The 24948-nt window shown below is 40.9% G+C and overlaps 1 protein-coding gene across 1 annotated transcript; it reads left to right on the top strand.

The window, feature by feature from the left end:
- The first annotated feature begins 8189 nt into the window (after positions 1-8189).
- On the top strand, positions 8190-9936 carry LOC141589661 (uncharacterized). The gene is made up of 2 exons (XM_074410296.1): positions 8190-8344; positions 8637-9936. Exons 1-2 carry the CDS (start codon positions 8190-8192, stop codon positions 9934-9936), a joined length of 1455 nt encoding a protein of 484 aa, XP_074266397.1.
- Positions 9937-24948: the final 15012 nt, after the last annotated feature.

Below are 24948 nucleotides of genomic sequence, written 5' to 3'. Positions count from 1 at the left end.
TTAGCTTGTGTTTGTGTTTGTAGCGTATAGCGAGAAAAAGCAATATGTTGTTCTTAAGATTTTCATAATATTAATAACAACGGTTATTGAGATTACAACCGTTGTTAAAAAGTATTAAAAACGGGTTCTAATATAACCGTTGTGATTACTTTTCACAGATTTGGCGCCAAACCATTAACAACGGTTAAAATTTAACCGTTGTTATTAGTTTTTTCATTAACAACGGTTGTTTAAGTATGACCCGTTGTTAAAACAAATAACAACGGCTAACAACACATAACCGTTGTAATTAAGTTTGGTAAAATTCGCGGAATAAATTCTACAACGTGTTTTGATGATTTTCGTGAATAAGCGTTGTTAAAGGGCCGTTGTGGTTGCCTGTATTTGTAGTAGTGGAAAGGACCAAGAAATGGCATAACTCGAAAATTACAAGAAAGGAAATCGTTGTGGGTGACAAGGTGCTACTATTCAATTCCCATTTTCAACTATTTCCCAGAAAGTTGAGGTCTCGATGGTCGGGACCATTTGAGGTAGTCACCGTGTTTCCTTACGGTTCCTTTGAATTGAAGAATGACAAGGGAGAAATTTTCAAAGTGAATGGTCATCGAGTTAAGTATTTCTATGAAGGTCTACCCATTGAGACTCGCAATGAAGTTGATTTGGAAGACCCCCCATACTTGGGGGATGAGTAATCTTGAAGTTGAACAATCATTGGTTTGGTGGAGTTCCTCAATAACCACCACTTGTAAATAGCATGCATATAGTTAGGACTTGAGATAGTTTGGATTTAACATTCTTGGCAAAATTTGGATTGCAAAGCGGGACCCTTAGCCTTGCCCAAAATCCCGACATGAGCCGTCGGTTTGAAAGTTGAAAACTCGATAAAATGGGCAAGTGAGGAGTCGGGAATTGATTGTTGAGTCAATTGAGGAATACAAGATGAAAAATGAGAATGTGTGACTCTGTGCCAGTGGACCGGCAGCCGGTGCCCTCCACCGGTAGCGAGTTGAATTTTTTTGGTGAAAAATTGAAGGAATTATGCTGAGGAGAATTCCCTGCCGGCAGGCCGGCAGCCGGCCCACCGACAGGGAGATCCACACTTGATGAAAAAGGCGGAATTCTGAAGGAGGAGTATCCTCTGCCGGCAGGCCGGCAGCCGGCCCACCGGTAGAGGAACACATATTTTTTAGAAAAAGGAAGAAAACCATATGAGGAGAAATCCCTACCGGCAGGCCGGCAGCCGGCCCACCGGTAGAGGAACTCGTATTTAGGAGAAAAGGGAAGAATTGAAGAAGAGGAGATCTCCCTGCCGGCAGGCCGGCAACCGGCCCACCGGTAGGGGATTTGCTGAAGGCTTAAAAAAATGAATAGGGGTATTCTCTGCCGGTGGACAGGCAGCCGGTGCCCTCCACCGGTAGCGAGTTGAAGTTAAACTGAAGAAATTCGGCTTTTTGGAAATATTGGGCGTATCCCCTACCGGCAAACCGGCAGCTGGTTCACCAACCGGCAGGGGCACCAATTACTCGCATAATATAACCCGACACCCCTATTTTCTCATTCATTTCTCATTTCTTCTTCACTCTTCTCCCTCATTCCTCCTCTCCATTACCACCGCATCACCTCCAATCTCCATTACTAACCCCTACCCTTCACCCATCAACGTTCACACATCCTTCCTCCATTAAACCCTTACTCCTCCTTCCTTTTTAATCCTTCAAGCTTCCAACAACAATGGCAAACAAGGGGACAAGGGCGGAAATGGCACAAGTGCAACAACGTCTAGTCGAGGCAGCGGCAAATGACACAAACCCGGATCCCGATTTTCCGGATGTGGAGTTTGCATCCCAAACTCAAAAAGGTAAATTTATCTTGTTCAAAAATCGCCCCTTAACCCCGACTAAATTCATTTGTAGACTGGCTATGAGGAATATGGGTTTAGACGCGGAAACTTTCGAATTGTTTAAAGGTGTCGGAATGAAAGGCTTGTATGATTTGCACGAGGAAACTTATCCCCGTCTCACATGGGAATTCCTTAGTAGCTTCCGCCTAGATAAACACCGGCAAACCCGTATGGTCGACCAAATTCACTTTCGATTGATGAACCGTGATCACTCTTTGACCCTTGGTAGATTGTGCCGAATTTTCGGCCTCACCAATCCCCCAAAATTTAAGCCACCCGAGACCGCTCACTTTTCTAGGGTGTGGAAAGCCATTTCGGGATTGGATGATCAAAATGGCGTTAAGAGACCGGAAATTGCGTGCCACAATGCCCCCATTCGCATATGGCATCGATTTGTGGGGGGTTCAATTTTTGCGACACATGAGCCATGGGTTTTTCGAGTTGTTGAATTGGAAATTTTGGGGTCTTATTTACTCACCACCCCGACCCCCTATGAAATTAATGCGGGTCACCATTTGGCCCTCCATTTGGCCAAGCTTGCTAATTCGCCGGGGCAAAAAGTCCCTCTTCATGTGGGTGGAATAATCACCCGAATTACTAGGTGCCTAGACCGTCCGGTGGACTTGACCAACTTGAGGTGGATCCGGGGGGACACCTACATCACCAAGGATTGGCTAACGAAAAAGCTTGAGCGGATTAAAACCAATCCTTTTGATGGGATCGATTATTGGCAAGTGCAAAAGAAAATTTCGGTCCCAATTCCCAATGCTTCAAAATTTAAAATCAAGCCCGGAGAGGCATCCTACCTCCTTGAGATTGAGGAGGAGGCCGATGAAACCCGACCTCCCCCGACCCAACCTATCACCTATGGGCGAGACAACCGGAGGGAGACTCTCTATACCCTCCACTACTCCATGCCACCCCCACCTTCCAACCTCAACCTTGGGGGGGTAACTTCGGTGAAGGCTCTTCTAGCAACGTTCCTCCTCCCCCGCCTCCTGTACATGCCGATTTGATCACGTTTATGAACGATATGTGGTTGGGGTTTGCAAACCGCCGCTAGTGAGAGGCGGGGCATTGAACAAAGGTTGGATCGGATCTACTATGACAGCTCCGTGGGTCAATTTCCGATCTACGACGATTACATGAGGAAGAACTACGAGCATCCCTCCCACCTCCACCCTTCTTACTACCTTGAGCCGGATGGTGGATACCACAAAGATGGGAGGTTTGTCTACGCAGACATCAATCTTCGGCCGGATTACTTTGCCGCCCCGGTCTTTCCCCCTCCCGCTTCTCAAAGGGAGGGGCATGATGCTCAATGGTTTGGAGGCGCCCCTCTATTTTCTCCAACCCCGAGGTTTGGAGTGCCTCGGAGGCGGCCGCGGGTAGCTTCATCGCATCCGACGTGGGTTTCGGCGATTCCTCCATTCCCATGAACACCGACGACTTCCTTAGGGAGTCCGAATTTGGAACCGTGGACGGGGACGACGATGATGATGATGATGAGGACCATGAGTCCTAAACGGCCTCGCACTTGGCCTATTTTTGCTCCCTTCCCAATCCAAAAGTCAAGTATGATTCTTCCCTTAATCCAAACTTTCTCATTCATATTTAATTTTTCCGCATGCATTTAGCTTAGAAATTCATATAGTTGCATCCATCTAAGCTTGCATTAGATTTAAGATTTGTAATATACCGTCACATTTAGATTTTGCATTCACGTAGTATACCTTGCATTGTAATTCAATTATTGCATATAGAATAGAGCATGCATTACATTCTTATTTAAAAACAACTAAAAATTTGAAAATTTTCAAAAACACCAAAAACATGCTATTTAATTTCAAATATTCAAAAATCCAAAAACATGTTCTTTTTAGTTCTCTTCTTGCCCTCCCATGTCTATAAATAAGTGTGGGGAGGGCCTAAAAAAACCAAAAATATGTTATTTCAATTCAAAAATTCAAACAAAAACACCAAAAATATGTTTTTAACTTCCAAATTCCCTCCACATATTTATTTCCCCTTAAAACGTGCAAATAAATAAGCGTGGGGAGGGAATTCTTTGATTAAAAAAAATACAAAAACAAGTCATTTCTTTTCAAAATATTTGAAATCCAAAAATATGTTATTTCATTTTCACAAAAATTGAAAAATACAAAAATATGTTCTTTTATTTACCCTATTCTCTCCCTATACTTTGTTCCATTGAGGACAATGTAAATTTCAAGTGTGGGGAGGGAAATATCCACTCTTGTGAATATTTGTTTATATTTGTAAATACTTTTAAATTTGATAAAAATTCAAAAAAAATACTTAAAAATTGAAAAATTTCAGAAAAATTACAAAAACATTGCATTGTATATATATGTTGTTTGTTGGCTAACATTTGGCATAAGCATCAACCGTTTGAGGCAAAAAGGAGACTAGAAGACCGCTTGGTATACACGTTCCTATCTCTTTCTCCTTTTCCATTCTCTCTCTTTTTATATTGTTGTATAATATGGAGGAGGACGGGTTTTTGTGCCTTGGATATTCCTTTGGGGAACTGTGGATTACTGGTGTTGATGTGCTATTAGGTGTAGTTGACTTGTTGCATGTTTCTATCCTTGTTATTTTCAATTCTCGCATGCATATGTTCTTATATATACATTTTTTTTGTCTAATTGTGCCTTTCCCCTCCCCGTGACTCGCACCCGTGACCTCTTAGTTAGCCAAGGGAGGCGGGCATGACCAATAAGTTTAGACCGATCTTGTGAGACCTAGGGCCGTAGACTAGACCTTAGGCTCGACTTAGCTACTCAAAGGAAAAGGTAGAGCCTCCTAGGGTGGGTACATTCATACCCCCACCCTCATATAGGTTTGAGAGTAGGTCTCCTCGCGAGGCGTGTCACATCTAGACGCATAAGTGTGTCATTTCGTCCTTAGACTGTGAAATTGCATTACATTTTTGTGCACATGATATGAAGCAAAAATCCGTTTGCATATGAACCTCACACAGCCAAATAGCCTTGTTTTCTCCCCTCCATCATCTCCCTTTTTGATTCACCCCTTTGAGCTTTGGCCTTTCCATTTAGCAACCCACTAAAATAGCTACATCCCATAACCACCCTTCCTTAATCAAGAATTGGTCGGTTTTGTAGTTGTGTTGTAGGAAGTGATTTGGGTCATGATAGTGGATAGTGTACATGTCCACTCGGGTCAAAAGTTTGGTGTTTTTGGCATTGTATAAGAATAAGAGGTTTTGAAAAAGAAATGAAAAACAAAATAGAAAACTGAAAAAGTCATGAAAAGTCCAAAAAATGAGTTACTTGTGTTGTATATACCTTGTCAAGAAAAGAAAAAGGCAAGCAACACCCCTCCTCATCATTAAAAGGGGTAGAAAAAGCCGTTGCTAAATAAAAGGGGCAATTTGTTGTTTTTCCAAGATGAGTCGGGTTTACACAATTTTTGCATAACTTGGGAAACCGAGTCTTTGTTAGGGTGTAGACGTTACCATTTGTTGAAATAAGAGAAGTATTTTTGAGTTTTTTCCAATTTGAGTTGGGTTTATGCAATTTTTGCATAGTTTTGGTGATCCATGCTATGTTAGGGCATAGACGTGTCTCATGAGTTGCAATAAGAAATGGGTTACGATGTGTCGGCAATTCTTGATTTGAACTCCACATATCCAAACGGTGCTTGCACCAATCCCGTTTTGTCCTACTCCCTAGCCCCGTTACAACCCTTGTTTTATATCGTTTGCATTGTTCCATTGTTTGCATTTCATCGGACATAGGATGGTCTTACACATTAGATTGCGGGCACGCTTCCGCTAGTCGAGTTAGCAGAGTGGTTTTGGTTACTAAGTGTCACAAAAATCACCTTGTTCTTTCATTGAGTGACGAGTGAAAACCGTGTGGATGTCGTTGCCTAGGTCCCCTTAGTCATGGGTCTTTTGGTTGAATCTCGTGTCGGTTTTGTGATTCTCGGCAGACTTGCCTGTTTCCCCTTTCCCCGCTCTTGAATGTGTTTCTTGAGCATTGGTCACACTAGGGTTGCTTGAGCCATGCTTAGGGGGTTAGCACCTCCGTTGGAAATTCTGAGACGGTACTCCCGACCTAAACCGTGTTTTGTTGTTTAAAAGTCCGGCCACTTAGATGAGGAAAGTGGACCATTTTGTTAGATGCATTCTATTGCTTGATTACGTGCTTTCATGATGGATGCATCGCAATTTTGTAGCAAGACCCAACTTGCCTTGCAATAGGGCACTCTTCCCTCATGGGTGTCAAATTATAAGTTGAAGGGGCGTTGAGTGCGCTAATACTCATTCGGATATTATTTGTAGGTTGGATGAGTGATGCTTATATTGTGCATACACTCTTGATGTCCATAATAGTAGTGACTTTTGCATTTATTTTGGACTTACTCGAGGACGAGTAATGTTCAAGTGTGGGGAGGTTTGATATATGATTTATTTGCACCGAATTTCCCTTTTTCTTTTACGCATTTCGACTCATATCGAGTCAGTTTCATATGCCTTTCCTTGTATTTTGTGCCCAACCCCCGTACCTGTGATTTGGTGTATCCTCTTGCAGGAATCGAGTATAGAGGAATTGGGGCAAGGATGGCATCTTAATGCCTTTACATGAAGAAAAGGGAGATAAGGGGCTAGGTGTGATCCTCTGTCGGCAGGCCGGCAACCGGCCCACCGGTAGGGGATACTGCTGTGAGGAGAAAGGGAGGAAAACAAGCCAACAGGTGTTCTCTGACGGCAGGCCGGCAGCCGGCCCACCGGCAGGGAACACAAGCCTATACTTAGAATTTTTGAAGAAAAGTTTTTGAGCCAAAATTTGAGAGACTCGCTGCCGGCATAGGTAGCCGGCAGCTGGCATGGAGCAGCAGGAGTGTAGAAGTGAAGAAAAAAATTTGAAGAAAAGGTATCCTCTGCCAGCAGGCCGGCAGCCGGCCCACCGGCAGAGAATATCAACAGGTCTAATTCACTATGAAAATTCAAGATGGCGCTGCCGGTTGTTGTAGCCGGCAGCCGGCCCGCCGGCACAGGGTTACGCAGCGCGCAAATGGGCTTTTTCTCATTTCCTCCCTTAATCCAATGAAACACTATATATACCCCTCCCCTAATCAATTGTAGAACATAACCCTAGATCTGAAAACTTTCCCTAATTATTGTAATCTTTCCATAATCAAGTTTTAATCTTTCCATAATTATTATTAATTACTTAGTAAAAATTAGTTAGTATTAGTAATTGTCAATTGTTTACACTTGGTCTTTGAGGATTGTATTGGGAGATTTTGGAGGATTTCCTTCATTTATTCAATCAAAGCAATCATCTTTACTTTTGTTGGTACATCTCTTCTCTTATTTACTTTGTTAATCAATTGTTTACATTTTACCTTGTCTCTTATAATTGTTGAAACCTTTACCATGTCATCTCTTTTTGTTATTTGTTCTTTTCTATTTATTTGCTTGAACAATTTAAACATGAGTGAGTAGTTACCCTTCTAGGGTTTAGGGGGAGTCTAAATTGGATTATTGGGCATGATAGTTTGATTATTTTGAGTCTTTGGTGAAGAATTTGTCTTTCTTAGTATTGCACACAAGGTGTTTGATGAATTGTGTGAGTGAGAACTTGTGCTTTTTGTCTTAGTTACTTAATTCCTCCATTAAATGAGAGTTTGTGGTGGTCTTGTTGCATGCTTTAGAATGGGTTGTTGCTTAATGAGAGTTGGTAATCACCTTTAGGATAATCAAGAGATTGATTTCCATCCTAGGACAAACCTTCATCATAGACTCCTTGAATCAACTTGTTTGCCCATAAATCATTTAGATAACCCCGAAAACCCTAGCCTTTAATCTATTGAATACATATTTCCTCAATAGTTTGTTTAGTTGCATCAAGAAGTTTAAACCAAAACCATTTTCCTTCATTTTTGACTAGACTAGACTCATATTTAGACTAAGTAGAAACCCCCTCCATCCTTGTGGTTCGACCCCGATTTACGCATTAAATTGGGTTATATTTTGTTGGTGGTAAGAGACTTGACCCTACCGATAAATCTTACTCATCACTGTGATGAAGCTACTTCCCATAAGACATTCCTTGGCTATGCTAGCATGCTGGTTGATGTTCAGGTGGATCAATGTTTCCCAGATACTATTCAGTTTAAGGATGAGAAGGGTAAGACTCATGTAGTTAAGGTTGAATATGACTGGGTGCCTGTCAAGTGTGTTCAATGCAATGGCATAGGGCACAGTAAGGACCAGTGCAGAAAGAAAAAATAAGCGATGAAAGTTAAACAGGTGTGGCAGAAAAAGGTTGTCCAACCTGTTCAGATGAAAGTTGTTGATAAGGGTAAAGCTCCTCTAGTGCCTGCCACCCCTGTAGGGCCTAGAGCTGTTGTTATCCAAACTCCATCTGGTATAATCACTAGACTAATGAGGTAAGATGGAAGTGGACCATCTCAGATCAATCGTGATAACACTTTCTTGGATGCTTTAAATATGGCTACTATCTGAACTACACAGATGAGGAGAAGGGATACTGGACTTGGAATAGGAGGTGTTATTGATAATGGTTAATTTTGGTTTTTGGAATATTAGAGGTCTAAATAGCCTGAATAAACAAAAAGAAATAAAATGGTTTTTATATAACAATAATTTGGGGCTATTTGGCTTGGTAGAAACTAAGGTTAAAGTTGCTTAGTGGAATAAAGTTAAGAATTCTATTTGTAGTGATTGGGCAATTTGCACTAATAATTCTATTGCTACTGGTGGTAGGATCTGGTTGTTATGGAATTCTGATCTTTTTTATATGGATATCTTAGATATTAGTCCCCAAACTATTCATACTAAGGTAACCATCAGAGGGAGCCAAATTGTTTTCAGATTTACTTTAGTTTATGGATATAACAAACCTGCTGAAAGGGTTGATCTGTGGCAAATATTGCAGAGGTACAGTCACATGAGTCAGGGTTCTTGGATGGTAGGAGGGGATCTTAATAACATTCTCTATCCTAATGAGAGGCTAGGGGGTGTTGAGGTGTCTCTTGCTGATGTTAAACCTTTTCAAGATTGTTTACATCATTGTGATTTATCTGATATCAAGGCAATTGGATCATTCTTCACTTGGAACAACAAGCATGATCTGGAGACTTTAGTGTATAGCAGATTTGATAGGTGTCTTATTAATGATGATTGGGTGAATGTTTTCCTTGAGTCTTATGCATATTTCATGCCTAAGGGGTCTTTTGATCATTGTCCCTATGTTGTATATCCTCATCGCAAACCAGTCACAAGGAAACCTAATTTTAAGTATTTCAATATGTGGAGGCTTGATGCCAATTTTAAACAAGTGATAAGTGAGGGATGGGATAAAGAGGTTAAGGGGACTCAGATGTTCCAACATGTGTGCAAATTGAAAAACTTGAAACATGGATTGAAGCATTTGAATAAAGGGCCCCTGGGAGATATTGAGAATAAGGTGAATGTGGCTAAATTGGCCTTGTTCAAAATTCAGGAAGAGCTTGTATCCAATCCTATGGAACCTACTCTGGTTGCATCTGCAAAGGTTCTTTCTGACGAGCTTCTGAATTTGAAAACAGCTTGGCATTTGTTTATATATATGGAGCAGAAGGCTAAAGTGGTCTGGATTAATGTGGGGGATGATAATACTCAATATTTTCATTCTCATTTAAAGACTAGAAAAGCAAAAAATAAAGTTATTCAGATACAGGATACTTCTGGAAAGCTTTGTACTACTAGTTCTGCCATTCAGCAAGCTTTCATTTCCTTCTATGAAGAGTTGTTAGGGAGTAGTAAAGAAGTTGATCCAGTTTGTGACTCTATTATTACTGCTGGCACCTTATTGAATGAGGCTCATCATGAGATTTTGATTGCTGAGGTTTCTTCTGACGAGGTTAAAAAGGCTATGTTTGACATTTGTGGTAACAAAGCTCCTAGCCCTGATGGATTTAGCAGTCAATTTTATAAAGATACTTGGGATATCACTGGGGGAGTGTCATTAAGGCTGTGAAAGATTTCTTTGTATCAGGTAAATTACTTAAGCAGGTAAACAACACCTTACTCACCCTGATCCCTAAGGTAGATTTACCTCAAGATGTGACTCAATTTCGACCAATTGCTTGTTGTAACACCATCTATAAGTGCATCAGTAAGATTTTATGTAGTAGATTGAGTAGGATCTTACCTGATATCATTAGTCCTTCTCAGAGTGCATTTATTAAGGGTAGAGATATTGTTGAGAATATCCTAATCTGTCAAGACTTAGTGAAAATGTACAATAGAAAAGATGTGTCTCCAAGGGTCATTATGAAAATTGATTTGCAGAAGGCTTATGACTCCATTGAATGGAGTTTTGTGGGAAACATGTTGAATGCTTTGAACTTCCCTCCCTCTTTCACCAATTTGATCCTTGAGTGTGTGACTTCTCCCTCATATTCTTTGTCCCTTAATAGGGAAACTTTTGGTTATTTCCAAGGGAAGAGGGGATTGAGGCAAGGGGATCCCTTATCTCCTCTTATTTTTGTCATTTGCATGGAATATTTGAGCAGAATTCTTGGCAAGATAAAAGATTATATTAATTTTAGATATCACCCTCATTGTGGCAGAATCAAACTTAATCATCTAGCCTTTGCTGATGATCTTCTCTTGTTCTGTAGAGGGGATAGAACTTCCATTACTGGTATGCTTAGGGCTTTCCAATCCTTTTCTAAGGCTTCTGGGTTACAAATGAATAAGGGTAAGTCAACCAAGGGGTGTTAGTCTAGTGGTAGCCGGGTTAAACCTTGAAGCTTGTAGAAATGCAGGAGTTGAGAGGTCCCGGGTTCGACTACCAGCTGAGGCGATGATCACTTGGCCACTGCAGCCCCGAAGGGGTGGCTTACATGGTCCATGTGGTGGTGCGGGAATGCATGGGCCCGGGGGGATTCAACCCCCTCGTCATCAAAAAAAAAAAAAAGAAAAAAAAAGAATAAGGGTAAGTCTAACATCTATAGTAATGGGGTGGATAAAACTATTCTGGCTGATATTATCAAGTGTACTGGCATGTCTCATGGGTCTCTTCCTTTCAAGTATCTTGGTATTCCTATTGCTTCTAAACAATTGTCTGTGTTAGAATGTGCAAGTCTGGTTGATAAGGTGGTTAGCAGAATTCGAAGTCTTGGCAACAGAAAACTGAGTTATGCTGGGAGGTTAGTGTTGATTAAAGTTGTATTGGATAATTTGCACAATTATTGGGCCAGAATTTTTGTTCTCCCTACTTCCATTCTCAAGAAAATTGCCCATATTTGTAGGAATTTCTTATGGACAGGGATTGATAATGATCAGGGTAAAACCTTGGTTGCTTGGGATCAGATCTGTCAGGAGAAGGAATATGGTGGCTTGGGAGTTATTGACATAATAAGGTGGAACAAAGCTGCTCTTGGGAAATATATCTGGTGGATAGCTCAAAAGAAAGACCATCCATGGGTACGATGGGTGCACTCTATTTATATCAAAGATTGTGATTGACATAGCTATCAGCCTAAACAAAATGGCAGTTGGGCTTGGAGAAAGCTTTGTAGGATCAAAGATATTATTATGGCAGGTTATGTGGGAGACTGGTGGCTTCATCAACATCAGGACTATACTATTCGTAGTGGCTATGCTTGGCTTGGCTCTCCTTGTGTGAAAGTACCTTGGGCAAAGTTTGTTTGGGATACAGGAGCTCTTCCTAGACAGTGTTTTGTAGGATGGCTTGTGATGCATGGTAGATTGCTTACTAGAGATAGACTGAAGAGAATGAGGGTTATTACTGATGATGCTTGTGTTTTGTGTGCTGCTGCAACTGAGATACATTCTCACCTCTTCTTTGACTATGAGTATAGCCAGAAATGCCTTCAGATTATGTCCCACAGCTTGGGTTGCCATCTACCTGGGCAGGGCTGGTCTGATTGGTGGACTAGACAGAAATTCCATTCCCAGAAGTTGAAGAATCAGATTGCTGCTATACTTTTGGCCCTTATCTATACAATCTGGTGGAGTAGAAATTACTGCATACAAGAAGGCATCCTTATGCGTCCTGAGTTCCTTGTAGCCAGGATTGATAAAGATAGGAAAGCTGCTGTATAGTGTAATGATCTTGCCTACTGTGATTTGTATCTTAGGGTATGTTAAACTGTCGAATTGTGCTGGCTTTGTTAGCTAGTTGAGCTCAGATTGTTTGTATCTTGGCTATCTTATTAATATAAGCTTACCTTTTTACCAAAAAAAATATTTTCACATTAGACGGATGTGGTACTTGGGACTCCACGCGCAACACGCGCGGAGAAGCAATGGTGATTTGGATCATTTCTATAAATGATCCAAATCAGAACGAGAGTGATAGGGAGCATGAGCTGGACGAGAACTTGATATTAGGTCAGAAAAAACACATACTTTTACAATAAAAGTTAGCTCATTTTTGCTTTATACTTGATACAATAATTATTGCGTGAGACGGTCTTATTCTATAATTTGTTTATTTGGTAAAGTTGAGATCTTTAGCTTTCTAACATTGTTTATTGATTGATTTCTTTACGAAGTTATTGTAAAATATTAAACAATGGAGTCAAGTGCTGTAGCCTTAAACCATAGTGCTTGTATAAGAGAAGCAGGAAAGAAAAGCTTGCTAGAGCTTATAATTTTAAAGATGGTGTGAATCTTGGTGACGGGTTTGTGGAGGTAAGTAACCGAGACTAGCATTTGTCGACTTTTTCCTGTCATAATGCATATCTACCTCACCTTAGGTGTGGAGTTTGTGTCATGGGTTGGTGGACAGTGGAGCCGCCTTGTGTATGTTTCAAATCTTACAAGTTGCGATTGACTGATTGGTTCAGTTTAATTTCCTCTGTAGTACAGTTAAGTAGTCTGGCCAATTATAATTATTTTTTCAGTAGACAGTGCAAAGAAAATGATTAGCAATAATCTAGATCATTGTGAATTGGTATGCCTTCATTAAAGCGAATTACGCTGTAAGTTAATCTAGGTTAACCATAGGGCTCGATTTCGGTTCATAGGGAATGCAGTAGTGTCAAAATTTCGGGGGGAGAACTTTTCCGCCATTGTGGTCCTATACAGCTCGAACCCCGACCAAATCGGATGGTGCAAACCCCCTAGAAAATTAATACTCTATATATGTATGCATGGATCAAGCAACAAGAAATGATTTTGAGTGATTTTACATAGGTTTTGGCTGCAACTCAAACTCATGAAGAGGCGGGAAATAGGTGGTTCCAGTGAGACAATTTTTCTGGGTATTTGAGGTACATGCTTAGTACCTTTTAATATTCTGTTTTTCCAAATAAGCTTGATAACATTGAGTAGAGTGGCTAAGAAAGATCCTATTTCTTTAATGATTTCTGTAGCACTTAAAGTACAAGAATGTGGAGAATATTATTATTTTATCCGATGACCATCTCTACCAAATGGATTACATGGACTTTGTGCAGGTATTAGTGTAGTACTCACTTTCTGTCTGATGAATAGGCATATTTTTCGAGTTGTTGATGATTCATTCTAACTTACGTGTTACCCTGCATAACAAAAGCACATTGACAACAATGCTGATATTACACTTTCATGTGTTCCCATGGATAACAGGTATACATTCTTGTTTTCATGTGTTCCCATGGATGACAGTGTATTTGATGTTGCGTATCAATAATATCAAAATATCACTTAGTTCGTAACAAAATTTAAATTTTTTTTGTGCTTTCTGAGACAATGGGTATGCTCGATATTAGTAGAGCTTATGCTTATGACTGCAAAATTTCTCTCCCAGGCGCTAAAGAAAAGTGAACATCAGCGTTTAACGGATTCAAAGCAAAAACCGAAGGGGTAGTCAGTTGGTGGCATTCTCGTGCAGCTACCTTTATTGAGAACTACGACACACCATGTGGTCAAATTTCAAATAGTTTCAAAATTGCCAGTTTTGCAGATCATGCCACTGGTTTCAGATCACCGTTGAGCTTGCTTGTAGTTTGCTAAGGCTGACATACAAGACTACATTATATCACGCTAAACATGTTCAAGCCTTCAAGCTATTGGGAACAGGTGTGTATCATTAAGAGAGGTTAGCCTGAGTAAATACTCTGGTGTCACTTATGATGGCGTGTCTTCTGTTATTAGGAGGCATAGGGAGCTTGAAAAACTTGATAAATGTCCAAACTTTGGAAATTATCTCTATGAGGAATAGTAGAGCAGTAACTCCCGTGCTCGGCGTGTGATACACAGTGATCTTGTCCACTTGCGCCCTTCTCACTCTTCTACAACTGCTGCAATTGCGCTCTTCTCCCTCTTCTACAACTGCGACTAGTTCTTTCTTTATCGATCTGCTCCGTCTTTCTTCGTTTCTTCATCGCTCCTTTCCAATCCTTATCTCATCTTTATTCTCTAAATTGCTTCTCTTATATTTATTTCATCTGGATTCTTATTCTAATCCTTATCTCATATCTCATCCTCATTGAATTGCTTGATATCGATTCTCTAAATTACTTGATATTGATTAGTTATTCAATCTCAATCATCAATTATTGTTACCCTTTTCCCTCATCAAACAACAAAACCCCATTTGCCAACCCTAATAACCATATCCTTGAGACGACAAAATCGGGGAGATGGTTCATTGTTGGGGGATGAAGATGACGAAGATGGTCATATGTTGTAATACTCGTCCTTTTAGGGACCCGTTGACTGACGTTGACCGACCTTAGTGATATGTCTTAGTCTTTGGGAAGCCTTATGAGCGTTGGCTGGCGAAGTGGTGAGCTTTGAGTGAGTGGTACTCGATCTAGTCGAGGCTACTCGATCGAGTAGCTAGAGTACTCGATCGAGTAGGTGTCGCTCGATCGAGTAACTAACTTACTCGTGTTTTGATATAATCGCAAATCATTTCCGCCTCCTCCCTCCAAACTTAGATGTCGCCTTTCCTCTTTCCTTTCACCATAATCCCTTCCTTTGGAGCCTTTGAGGATGCTTATGCCTTGGGTATAGGTTGTTTGAGTCGGGTAGCGGTCTTGACGCCGGATAGCGATGCGTAGGTATATCATCGTCATCATCATTGTCGTTGTCGCTTTCAGTTAGGGTCGTAGTGGTTGTGATGGGTTATTGTACTGTTTGTACAGGCGTTTTGCTTGCTTGGTCGATGTCGTGTGATTGAACGTGGAATCGCTGCGGATGGCTAAAGGTAGGTTCGCCTACTCAGTACTGTTGGTTGTCTAGTGTGTCTTGTGATGTGGTCTGGTTGTTGTTATATTAGTATGGTTGTCGGATTGTGATAGTTGGTTGGTGCTGTGCTATGGTGTTTATCGTTGACGTAATACTGTTGATTGGTTTATATCTGTCTGTGATCTTCGGGGCGCGTCCCTGACTGAGTGGAGTCACTTGCGGGAGTGACTTCACACCCTTGGTTCGCCCTTTGTGGAACCCGCCACAGGAGGGGATGTGCACATTAAGGAAACTTGGCTTTATCGCTCGTTATGATGACGGGGATTTAGTGGGTACGGCTGCGGCCCCCCACTGGCAGGGCTGATCCAGTGGACAGTCGGTGACGGTGATTGGTTGGAGTAGTTGTGGCTTGTGCGTGTGCTTGGTTGTATCTGTAGTGTGTTGGCTGTTGTTGTTGTGTCTTTCCTCAGTTACTGACCTTGTGTGGTTTGTCTTGTTGTCTGTTTCTGTTGTATCTGCCGTGATCCCTTATGGTGAGCAGTCAGTCTTAGCAGGTGATGTCTTGGTTGATAACTGGATACTGGGAGGGATGAGTCCTTCACGAGTTTTGACAGAAGTGTAGATCACCTAGTTGGTAGTAGTCTGAGTTGTATCTTTGTTATCTTAGTTTGTTTAAGCACTTGTAATAAACTTTAATTGTTCTTTTATCGACTTTTGATGATTACTGTCCTCGGGCAACCGAGATGGTAACGCCCTTATATGCTAGGGAAGGTCTTGTTAAGGCTCGTTGGTATATGGGGGTGTTACAAAGTGGTATCAGAGAGACGATTTTGGAACCTGTAACAAATGAGCCCAATGAATGTAGCGAGTCTAATAAAATGAACCTGGTGTATGTATATTGGGATCCCCAGCTGATGCTAGATTTTGGGTGAGTAGGCGCTCTCATTTCAAAATCATGGCCCCATTATGCTTAAGCCAGTCACCGGTTATGGGGAATATTGAGTCGGGATTTATGTGCCTAGTATGAATAATGGTTATGTTAGAAATGTTTGTGGTGAAGTCTCTGTTGATGCTAGCATATGTGGTTGTGATGAGAGAATGTGAAAGTACGTGGTCGAATAGGAATGTGTATGAAAGTAGTGTAAGTGGTGAAACCTTTATGGTACGTGACAGTGTATATGATGTGGTGTTGGTAATGCTTGTTCAAAATGGTTGGTATTGGTAATTGATACAAAAGCTTGTGAGCCTTGTATATGGTAGTGATAGTGATGGTTAGTAGGTTGTAAAATTGTTGTAGTGGTTATCAAAATAGTGTGGGAGTAAATGTGGTAGATGAACGATTGAATGCTTCCGTGTGTGGTATAATTCAGTTGAGTAATCAAGTTAGTGTGTGGTAAGTGTTAGATGTATGATTAAAGTAATATGGTTAGAAGTTATTTCGTTGAAGTCGTAATTGTATGCCTATAAGTGAACGAAATGTGTTAAGAGTGTGTATAAGAAAAAAATTGAAAGTTTGGTCACTTGGTTGCATCATAATGGTTATAGATTAAAAACGAAGAGTTGAATGAAGTAATGTATTTGTTGGGTTGATACGTTGTACTTGTATAGTAGTAATACGATGTGAATGAGTATGTTAATCTGTGCCAATATCCAAATTCATTTTGGATTCGACACGCGTTGCTGTTTTGCAGGAATCTCTAGTTAACCTTATATTTCCGACCATGTATCTAGCCTTACTTGACCGAGTACAAGTGATTACTAGACCGAGTAGACCTCATTCGATCTAGTTAGGAAGCTATTACGTCGAGAAAGTTGGAATTTCCTGTGAAAACTCGACCGAGTAACTCCAACTCGATCGAGTGGAGGCCACTCGATCGAGTAACATACTTACTCGATCGAGTAAGTGCTACAGTACCGGGGAATTGCGGGTTAATATACCATTTTCTAATTCTTTCTTCCTATTCATTCTTCTTTTTCGCAAACCCTAATCCCTAATTTCTCTCAAAATACTCTGATTCTTATTGGTTTTGGTGCTTGGATTTGGTGATTTCTTTGCGTGATTCGTTCCTTGTACTTGCTAATCAATTAAGGTATGTATGTCTACCCTATTTTGATGTTTTAATTAGTTAGAAACATATAAGATGTTGGAAATTGTTGGAAAACCGATTTATATGAATTAAATCTTGCCTCTAATTGTTGCAATATGATTTAGATGCTTTCTTTTGATGATTATTGTTGATGGTTATGCGAAAATCGAATCAAAATAGGGGTTTATGTGACTCGAATTTTCTAGGGTTTGGGAATTTGAATTGATTTTTGGTTGTCTTTTGTATGTAAAAGGATGAAAATTGGGTGATATATGTTATACACATCATGTCTAGAGATGATTTTGATGAGTTTCCCTCAACAATTTGCCTTAAAACTCCGTCTTAAAAGTGCCCCAAACTAAAATTCGTCTTACTTCTTGGTGAAATTTGTTGGTTGGTAAAGCTATTTTGTATGTCAAGTTTTCAAAATTAGTAGTTGTAATGTAAAAGAATGCCAATCTGGTTACAATTTTTACAGCTGTAGAGACCGTCTGATGACTAGAATTGAGAATTTTACTTATAATTTTTTGGATTGATGGTGATAGTGTGTACCTAGTTGCTTCTTTCTATGATTTTTCATATATATGTGGTTTGTATATTTAAGTTATATGTTGAAACAAATGCCGAGACCAACAGTGGGAACCCGACAGAGCAAGAGAGGGAGGTCTTCTGAGCCCGAGGTAGGAGAGGGAAGTGGACCGGTAGTTCCGGCTGTACCCGAATACCCGTCTGTAGTCTTTGTGGATTTCACACAAAGGAAGAGGTTTGTGGCTTTGCAGAGCCGTAAGATGAGACCCACCCGCTGTATAGACACGACCCTTCTGACTGACTTGGGGATTGAGACTGACGTTAGGCATATTTTCGAGACCTTGAGGATGACTGGGTTGTATCACCTCCGTAAGCACTCCTATGCCTTTTTGACTCTTGAGTTCAGGAGCTCGTTTAAATACGGGGCGGTGGAACAAACTGTGGAGTTCCGCCTCATGAACACCAGCTTTATCTTGACCATGGACCTGTTTGCTTCTCACCTTGGCCTTGCTAAACCCACCAAGGGAGCTCTTTGGGACATACCCACGGAGTGTGGGGTTAGTAGTCTTATGCCTTGTCTCACCGAGAAATCAGCTCCTACTTCAAGTAACATGTTGATTAATGATGTTCAACACGTCACTTTGAAGATCTTCCTTCGTGCTTTGACATGTCTTCTTTACGAGAGAAAGGATGTGAGTAAGTTGAACTCACATGAGTTGATGTTGTTGATGGCGTACATTAACCCCGAGCGGTCTCAGAGAGTGACCTTTAGTGCCCCTGCCATGGTGTGTGCCAGTTTAGCGCTCATGGCTTCTTCCGACACCCACTTCCTGAGTTTTGGGGCCATTGCCACTCGGTTGGCAGAGAGACTGACATCCTTTGAGGCCTCCTCGACCTATACTCCTTTGACCACCACAGTGCCTACCTTGGACCGCGACTATTTCCTCGACCAGAAATGGTTGAGAACCTTGGGGATGGTAGTTTGGCATGGAGGGTGTGGGGTATGAGTTGGATGTGGATACCAGCCCCGGATCACCTCCCAGTGACAGAGCCTTTACCCGCGACACTGATATCTGCCGACTCTGACGAGGATGAGGAGGGGGAGGGGCGTCCTGCGAGGCAGACGTACCTCATTGACCAAGAGATTCTTCAGGTTATGCCCGAGCCAACGAAAGGGGAGAATGCGGGAGCGGAGGAGGACCAACCTAGAGTGGGGAGGGGGCCACGTTGAGTGCGAGAGAGGATGGTTGAGACTCATCCAGAGCAGCCAGCGCCACCACAGTATTAGTTCCCGGGTTACCCTCCTTTTTATAGCCCGGAGATGCGTGAGAGCTACCTTGCCGAGAGAGTGTCTTCTACTTTGACACTCCGGAACCTACATGAGATGACTTAAGTTCAGGGTATAGGTACCACGGGACCTCAGCCGGTTTGGTGGAGGGGAGTCGGGAACAGCAGTGGAGTTTTCCACTCTTTTGGTGTGGACATGTCGACTTGGGGAGAGCCTCAGTCGTACCCCTATGGTTGTTTGACCTCTTGGTAGTGAGAGCAGATGTTGGAGCTGGTGGTGATGCGGGTCTTGGCGCGTTGGGAGCAGGCACTTCGGGTGGCGGTGGTGATGAGGATGCAGTAATGGATGAGCAGCAGCAGGAGTGATGATACTCCATTTCCTTCTTTTATGTTTTATATTTTATGGTGGATATTAGTTCGTTTTCGGTTGGTACTTTTCGGACTTGGGTTGTATGTTGGGCCATAAGGCCGTATTTTGAATACTGTTACACTTTTATGCAGGATTTGAGGGCCGGGTTAGCATCCCGGCTCGTATTTATATGATTATGTGCCTTGTGTGGAGTTCTGGGGAATTTTTGACTTGTGGCAACTCGATCGAGTGCCCCTCACTCGATCGAGTAGCTGCAGGTGTGTCATTTAAAGAGTATTCTGATCTTGGGCTACTCGATCGAGTAGCTGATGAACTCGATCGAGTAGAGCCAGCTCGATCGAGTGCCTGACCAACTCGATCGAGTGTCACTGTTACAGGCACATTTCGATGTTTGAATTGTTTGAATCCTCATATTTTTGGATGTTTTTACATTGGTCATAGTTGTTGGTGTTTAGTAACATGTTTTAGCTTCACCGTTGGTCATGAATTGGCTTGTGGTCGAGTTATAAGTGAGCTTGTATGTGATATAGGTGCGTCAGAACGATAAGACATGTTGTTGCAAGAACTTAGTGTGCAAGTGATGTTGTTTAAGTTCGTATTTGTATATATATCTATCTCCTGTGAGTTGTGGTTAAGTAACGTCAAGAGAATGTTGTTTCTGTCATGAGCCGGATATGGATTTTGATCAATTCACACAGTTTTTAGGGGTATTTGTGTCACTTCGTAATCTGTATTCGGTCAAGTTGGATAAATCGAATACTTTGTTTATAATATTGTCACTGGGTCGGTATGGTTGTATAACAAATAGTTGTTGTATTTGCCGCTAGTTTGTATCGATATATCCGCAATGTATTACGTAATATCTGTGATTTTATGTTGTATGAGTTGTAATTAAGTAATATCAAGGAGTAGGTTTTGTTAGCATGAATCAAGGTTGTTTGGTTGTTCATGTGTAATGTCAAAATAATATCATATATATCGGGTTGAGGAACATGAAAGTTGTTTGATGGTGAACTTCGGGGAGGAAGTTCCTTTTTAGAGGGGAAGAGTAATGTCGCAAAAGAAAAATGATGTAATTATAACAATGTTGCGGTATTTTTGTGATATTTTAAAGTATGTGAATGACGGTTTAAATAAGTTTCATATGATTGTTTTGGATAGCTTCATGGCGGTCTTAGTGCAATTGAGTAAGAATTAATAATTATCGAATGATATAGCATGTTGTATACTTTATTTCGGTAGTATTCGCTATGATGACTTGAGACTTTAATGTTATTAGCGGAATTGTGTTGTAAGGTCAAGGTAATTGGCTATAATGAAACATATGTGGTGTAAGTCAGAAACATGTGTTGTGGTGAACCTGTGACGATCTCGGTGGGTTGTGTGTTTTGTAAGTGGTAATTGTTGACCGGGTGATGAATGATTGTATTGTTTCGTAGCTGTATGGTGCATGTTTGAATAATATGAGGTTGTAGTGCAAGTGATAGTCGAGTTGGTTGTCTTTATGGTTGGTATGTGTTCAGTAATGCAAAAAAAAAGGGAGTAGTAGCTTGTTGAGGATTGTTTGTGTGTTGGGTGTTAGGTGGTTGATGATGATGATGTTCGATGAACGTACGTAAGGGGATAGTATTGCTAAACAGTTTTGTTGACCTGCGTCGGGTAAACGGTGGTGTTGACTTGGGTGGCCTTGTCGTGTGGATTGGGAGAGGAGGAGTCGAACTTCGGGGACGAAGTTCTTTTTAAGGGGGGAAGACTGTAATACTCGTCCTTTTAGGGACCCGTTGACTGACGTTGACCGACCTTAGTGATATGACTTAGTCTTTGGGAAGCCTTATGAGCGTTGGTTGGCGAAGTGGTGAGCTTTGAGTGAGTGGTACTCGATCTAGTCGAGGCTACTCGATCGAGTAGCTAGAGTACTCGAGCGAGTAGGTGTCGCTCGATCGAGTAAGTTAGTTACTCGATTGAGTAGCGTCTTTTCAGCAGGGATTTATAATCGTGTTTTGATAGAATCGCAAATCATTTCCGCCTCCTCCCTCCAAACCTAGATGTCGCCTTTCCTCTTTCCTTTCACCATAATACCTTCCTTTGGAGCCTTTGAGGATGCTTATGCCTTGGGTATCAGTTGCTTGAGTCGGGTAGCGGTCTTGACGCCGGATAGCGATGCGTAAGTATGTCATCGTCATCATCATTGTCGTTGTCGTTGTCGCTTTCAGTTAGGGTCGTAATGGTTGTGATGGGTTATTTTACTATTTGTATAGGTGTTTTGCTTGCTTGGTCGATGTCATGTGATTGAACGTGGAATTGTTGCGGATGGCTAAAGGTAGGTTCGCCTACTCAGTACTGTTGGTTGTCTAGTGTGTCTTGTGATGTGGTCTGGTTGTTGTTATATTAGTATGGTTGTCGGATTGTAATAGTTGGTTGGTGCTGTGCTATGGTGTTTATCGTTGACGTAATACTGTTGATTGGTTTGTATCTGTCTGTGATCTTCGGGGCGCGTCCCTGGCTGAGTGGAGTCACTTGCAGGAGTGGCTTCACGCCCTTGGTTCGCCCTCTGTGGAACCCGCCACAGGAGGGGATGTGCACATTAAGGAAACTTGGCTTTATCGCTCGTTATGATGAGCGGGTATTTGGTGGGTACGGCTGCGGTCCCCTACTGGCAGGGCTGGTCCAGTGGACAGTCGGTGACGGTGATTGGTTGGAGTAGTTGTGGCTTGTGCGTGTGCTTGGTTGTATCTGTAGTGTGTTGGCTTTTGTTGTTGTGTCTTTCCTCAGTTACTGACCTTGTGTGGTTTGTCTTCTTGTCTGTTTCTGTTGTGTCTGCCGTGATCCCTTCAGGTGATGTCTTGGTTGATAGCTGGATACTGGGTGGGATGAGTCCTTCACGAGTTTTGACAGAAGTGTAGATCACCTAGTTGGTAGTAGTCTGAGTTGTATCTTTGTTATCTGAGTCTGTTTAATCACTTGTAATAAACTTTAATTGTTCTTTTATCGATTTTTGATGATTACTGTTCTCGGGCAACCGAGATGGTAACACCCCTATATACTAGGGAAGGTCTTGTTAAGGCTCCTTTGTATATGGGGGTGTTACATATGTAGGGCTAAAACTATTGGTGTTTCTCGATAGCCTCTTCTGTAATTAATAATTCGATTTGGGCAATAGCTTCAAAGAGACTGTGTATCTGGATTTGTTTAATGCATGTGGTTATAACTCGCTCAAGCCCAGGTATTGATTTCATTTGCTGATTTCCTCTTTTTAGTTTACTAATTTGTTGTGTATTGATTTCATTTGCTGATTTCCTCTTTTTAGATTACTAATTTGTTGTGTTTTTATTTCCTTCTTTACCCAATAATATTTCTTTCTCACTCTGCAACCTTTATTCCCTTCATTGCATGAAGGGCCGTTCAAGGACATGTCTCATACAATTATACCTCGCTTGCAAGAGGAGCGAGTCCGGACATTACATTTTCATAGATTTACGAAATTTTTGGTTCACTAATCCGCCCTAAACCCTTTAACATGATTGTTCATGGACCCAAAATTTGACACTGAACCCAGAAGTTTGATTACCAAACTACTCTTTTAAGAGAAAGCATATACCCACACACCGTCTCGTAAGCTAATAATTATCTTTCTTCGACTCATTAATAGAACCTTTAACAAATTGCCTGTGAAATTATATGCTTTACAATTCCGAGGTTTGGAAAATATTGTATTAATAGTATTGATCTAATTGTGATGGATTTGAATGCTTTCGCAAGGGAGGCATTACTGACTTGGCTGTAAGTTCGACCAATGCTCTGGTGGCATATGTTTTATACAACTTTCTTATTGTGCCTAATTGTGGCCTGTTATTGAAATTTATTTTTATTTGTTATTCAGTGACGCTGGCCAAATGGATATCTAATATCAAAATTACAGAGGCATACTGGAACTGTTACTGCAATTGCATTTACTCGCAGGACTGGTGCTGCATACCAGTTGTTGTCGTGCGTGTTCTTTACACATAGGGTACAACACTCACTACAACCATTTTCCTTCCCAGATATGTACCCATGTTGGAATTTAAGTATATAGTTCGTTGTTTTGCTTGACTTAGTTCATTGTTTTATAATATTTGTTGTTCAATTTATCGAGTCTTAGTGGTCTTTGTTAGGTTTATGCTAATCGTTGGAAGAGGGAGATGGAACAGGCAGATGGTTCATATTATTCTGGTAATGTCCCTTTTTCAATTTACTATCTTCTTAATTCTAAAATCATATATCATGCTGTTTTATTTCTTTTTTGTACTGAATATAACAAACCTGAGAGTTCATCATGGTTGGTTAATGGATGTCCCGCCCTTCTAAAAAAACAAGGAAGTTATTAGCTTTATTGCGGTATATGTGTTCCCTTTCAATAAATAAGGACTACAATGAATTTCTTACTCGAATTTGGTAATTTCTGGTATTGCTTTTCATTCTGAATTTTTGCGAACCATAAACTAAAGCTAATTACTGATGTTTACGAACAAACATCAGGCTAACAATGAAATCTAACTTGAGTGCTATATATAAGATGTACCCCTAAACTAAAGCTAATTACTAAACGAACAAACATCTATAGTCATTATCTAATAGTAATGTTTTTGCTGTACAAAAAAATGTAGCCATTATTTTCAATTGTTACCTTAGAGTATCTACCTAATATAATTGTTACGTAAACAAATATTATTAAAAAAAAGGTCATGCGTAATATGCAAGGGTAATATTTTCAGATTAGACGGATATGGTCCTTGGGACTCCCCGCGCAACACGCGCGGAGAAGCAATGGTGATTTGTATCATTTATAGAAATGATCCAAATCAGAGCGAGAGTGATAGGGAGCATGAGCTGGACGAGAACTTGATATTAGGTCAGTAAAAACACATACTTTTACAATAAAAGTTAGCTCATTTTTGCTTTATACTTGATACAATAATTATTGCGTGAGACGGTCTTATTCTATAATTTGTTTATTTGGTAAAGTTGAGATCTTTAGCTTTCTAACATTGTTTATTGATTGATTTCTTTAGGAAGTTATTGTAAAAGATTAAATAATGGAGTCAAGTGCTGCAGCCTTAAACCATAGTGCTTGTATAAGAGAAGCAGGAAAGAAAAGCTTGCTAGAGCTTATAATTTTAGAGATGGTGTGAATCTTGGTGACGGGTTTGTAGAGGTAAGTAACCGAGACTAGCATTTGTCGACTTTTTCCTGTCATAATGCATGTCTACCTCACCTTAGGTGCGGAGTTTGTGTCATGGGTTGGTGGACAGTGGAGCCGCCTTGTGTATGTTTCAAATCTTACAAGTTGCGATTGACTGATTGGTTCAGTTTAATTTCCTCTGTAGTACAGTTAAGTAGTCTGGCCAATTATAATTATTTTTTCAGTAGCCAGTGCAAAGAAAATGATTAGCAACAATCTAGATCATTGTGAATTGGTATGCCTTCACTGAAGGGGATTACGCTGTAAGTTTATCTAGGTTAACCATAGGGCTCGGTTTCGGTTCATAGGGAATGCAGTAGTGTCAAAATTTCGGGGGGAGAACTTTTC

Source organism: Silene latifolia, chromosome 1, assembly GCF_048544455.1.
Source record: "Silene latifolia isolate original U9 population chromosome 1, ASM4854445v1, whole genome shotgun sequence".
Classification (NCBI taxonomy): domain Eukaryota; kingdom Viridiplantae; phylum Streptophyta; class Magnoliopsida; order Caryophyllales; family Caryophyllaceae; genus Silene; species Silene latifolia.
The sequence above is the reverse complement of the archived record's forward strand: the minus strand, read 5'-3'. Positions and strand labels throughout refer to the sequence as shown.

Excerpts from the sequence above, each read along its gene's own strand:
- LOC141589661 (XM_074410296.1), top strand. The coding sequence starts at position 8,190 with ATGAAAGTTAAACAGGTGTGGCAGAAAAAGGTTGTCCAACCTGTTCAG. Across the intron at positions 8,345-8,636 it reads ATAATCACTAGACTAATGAG|TGATTGGGCAATTTGCACTA; the intron begins GTAAGATGGAAG and ends TTCTATTTGTAG.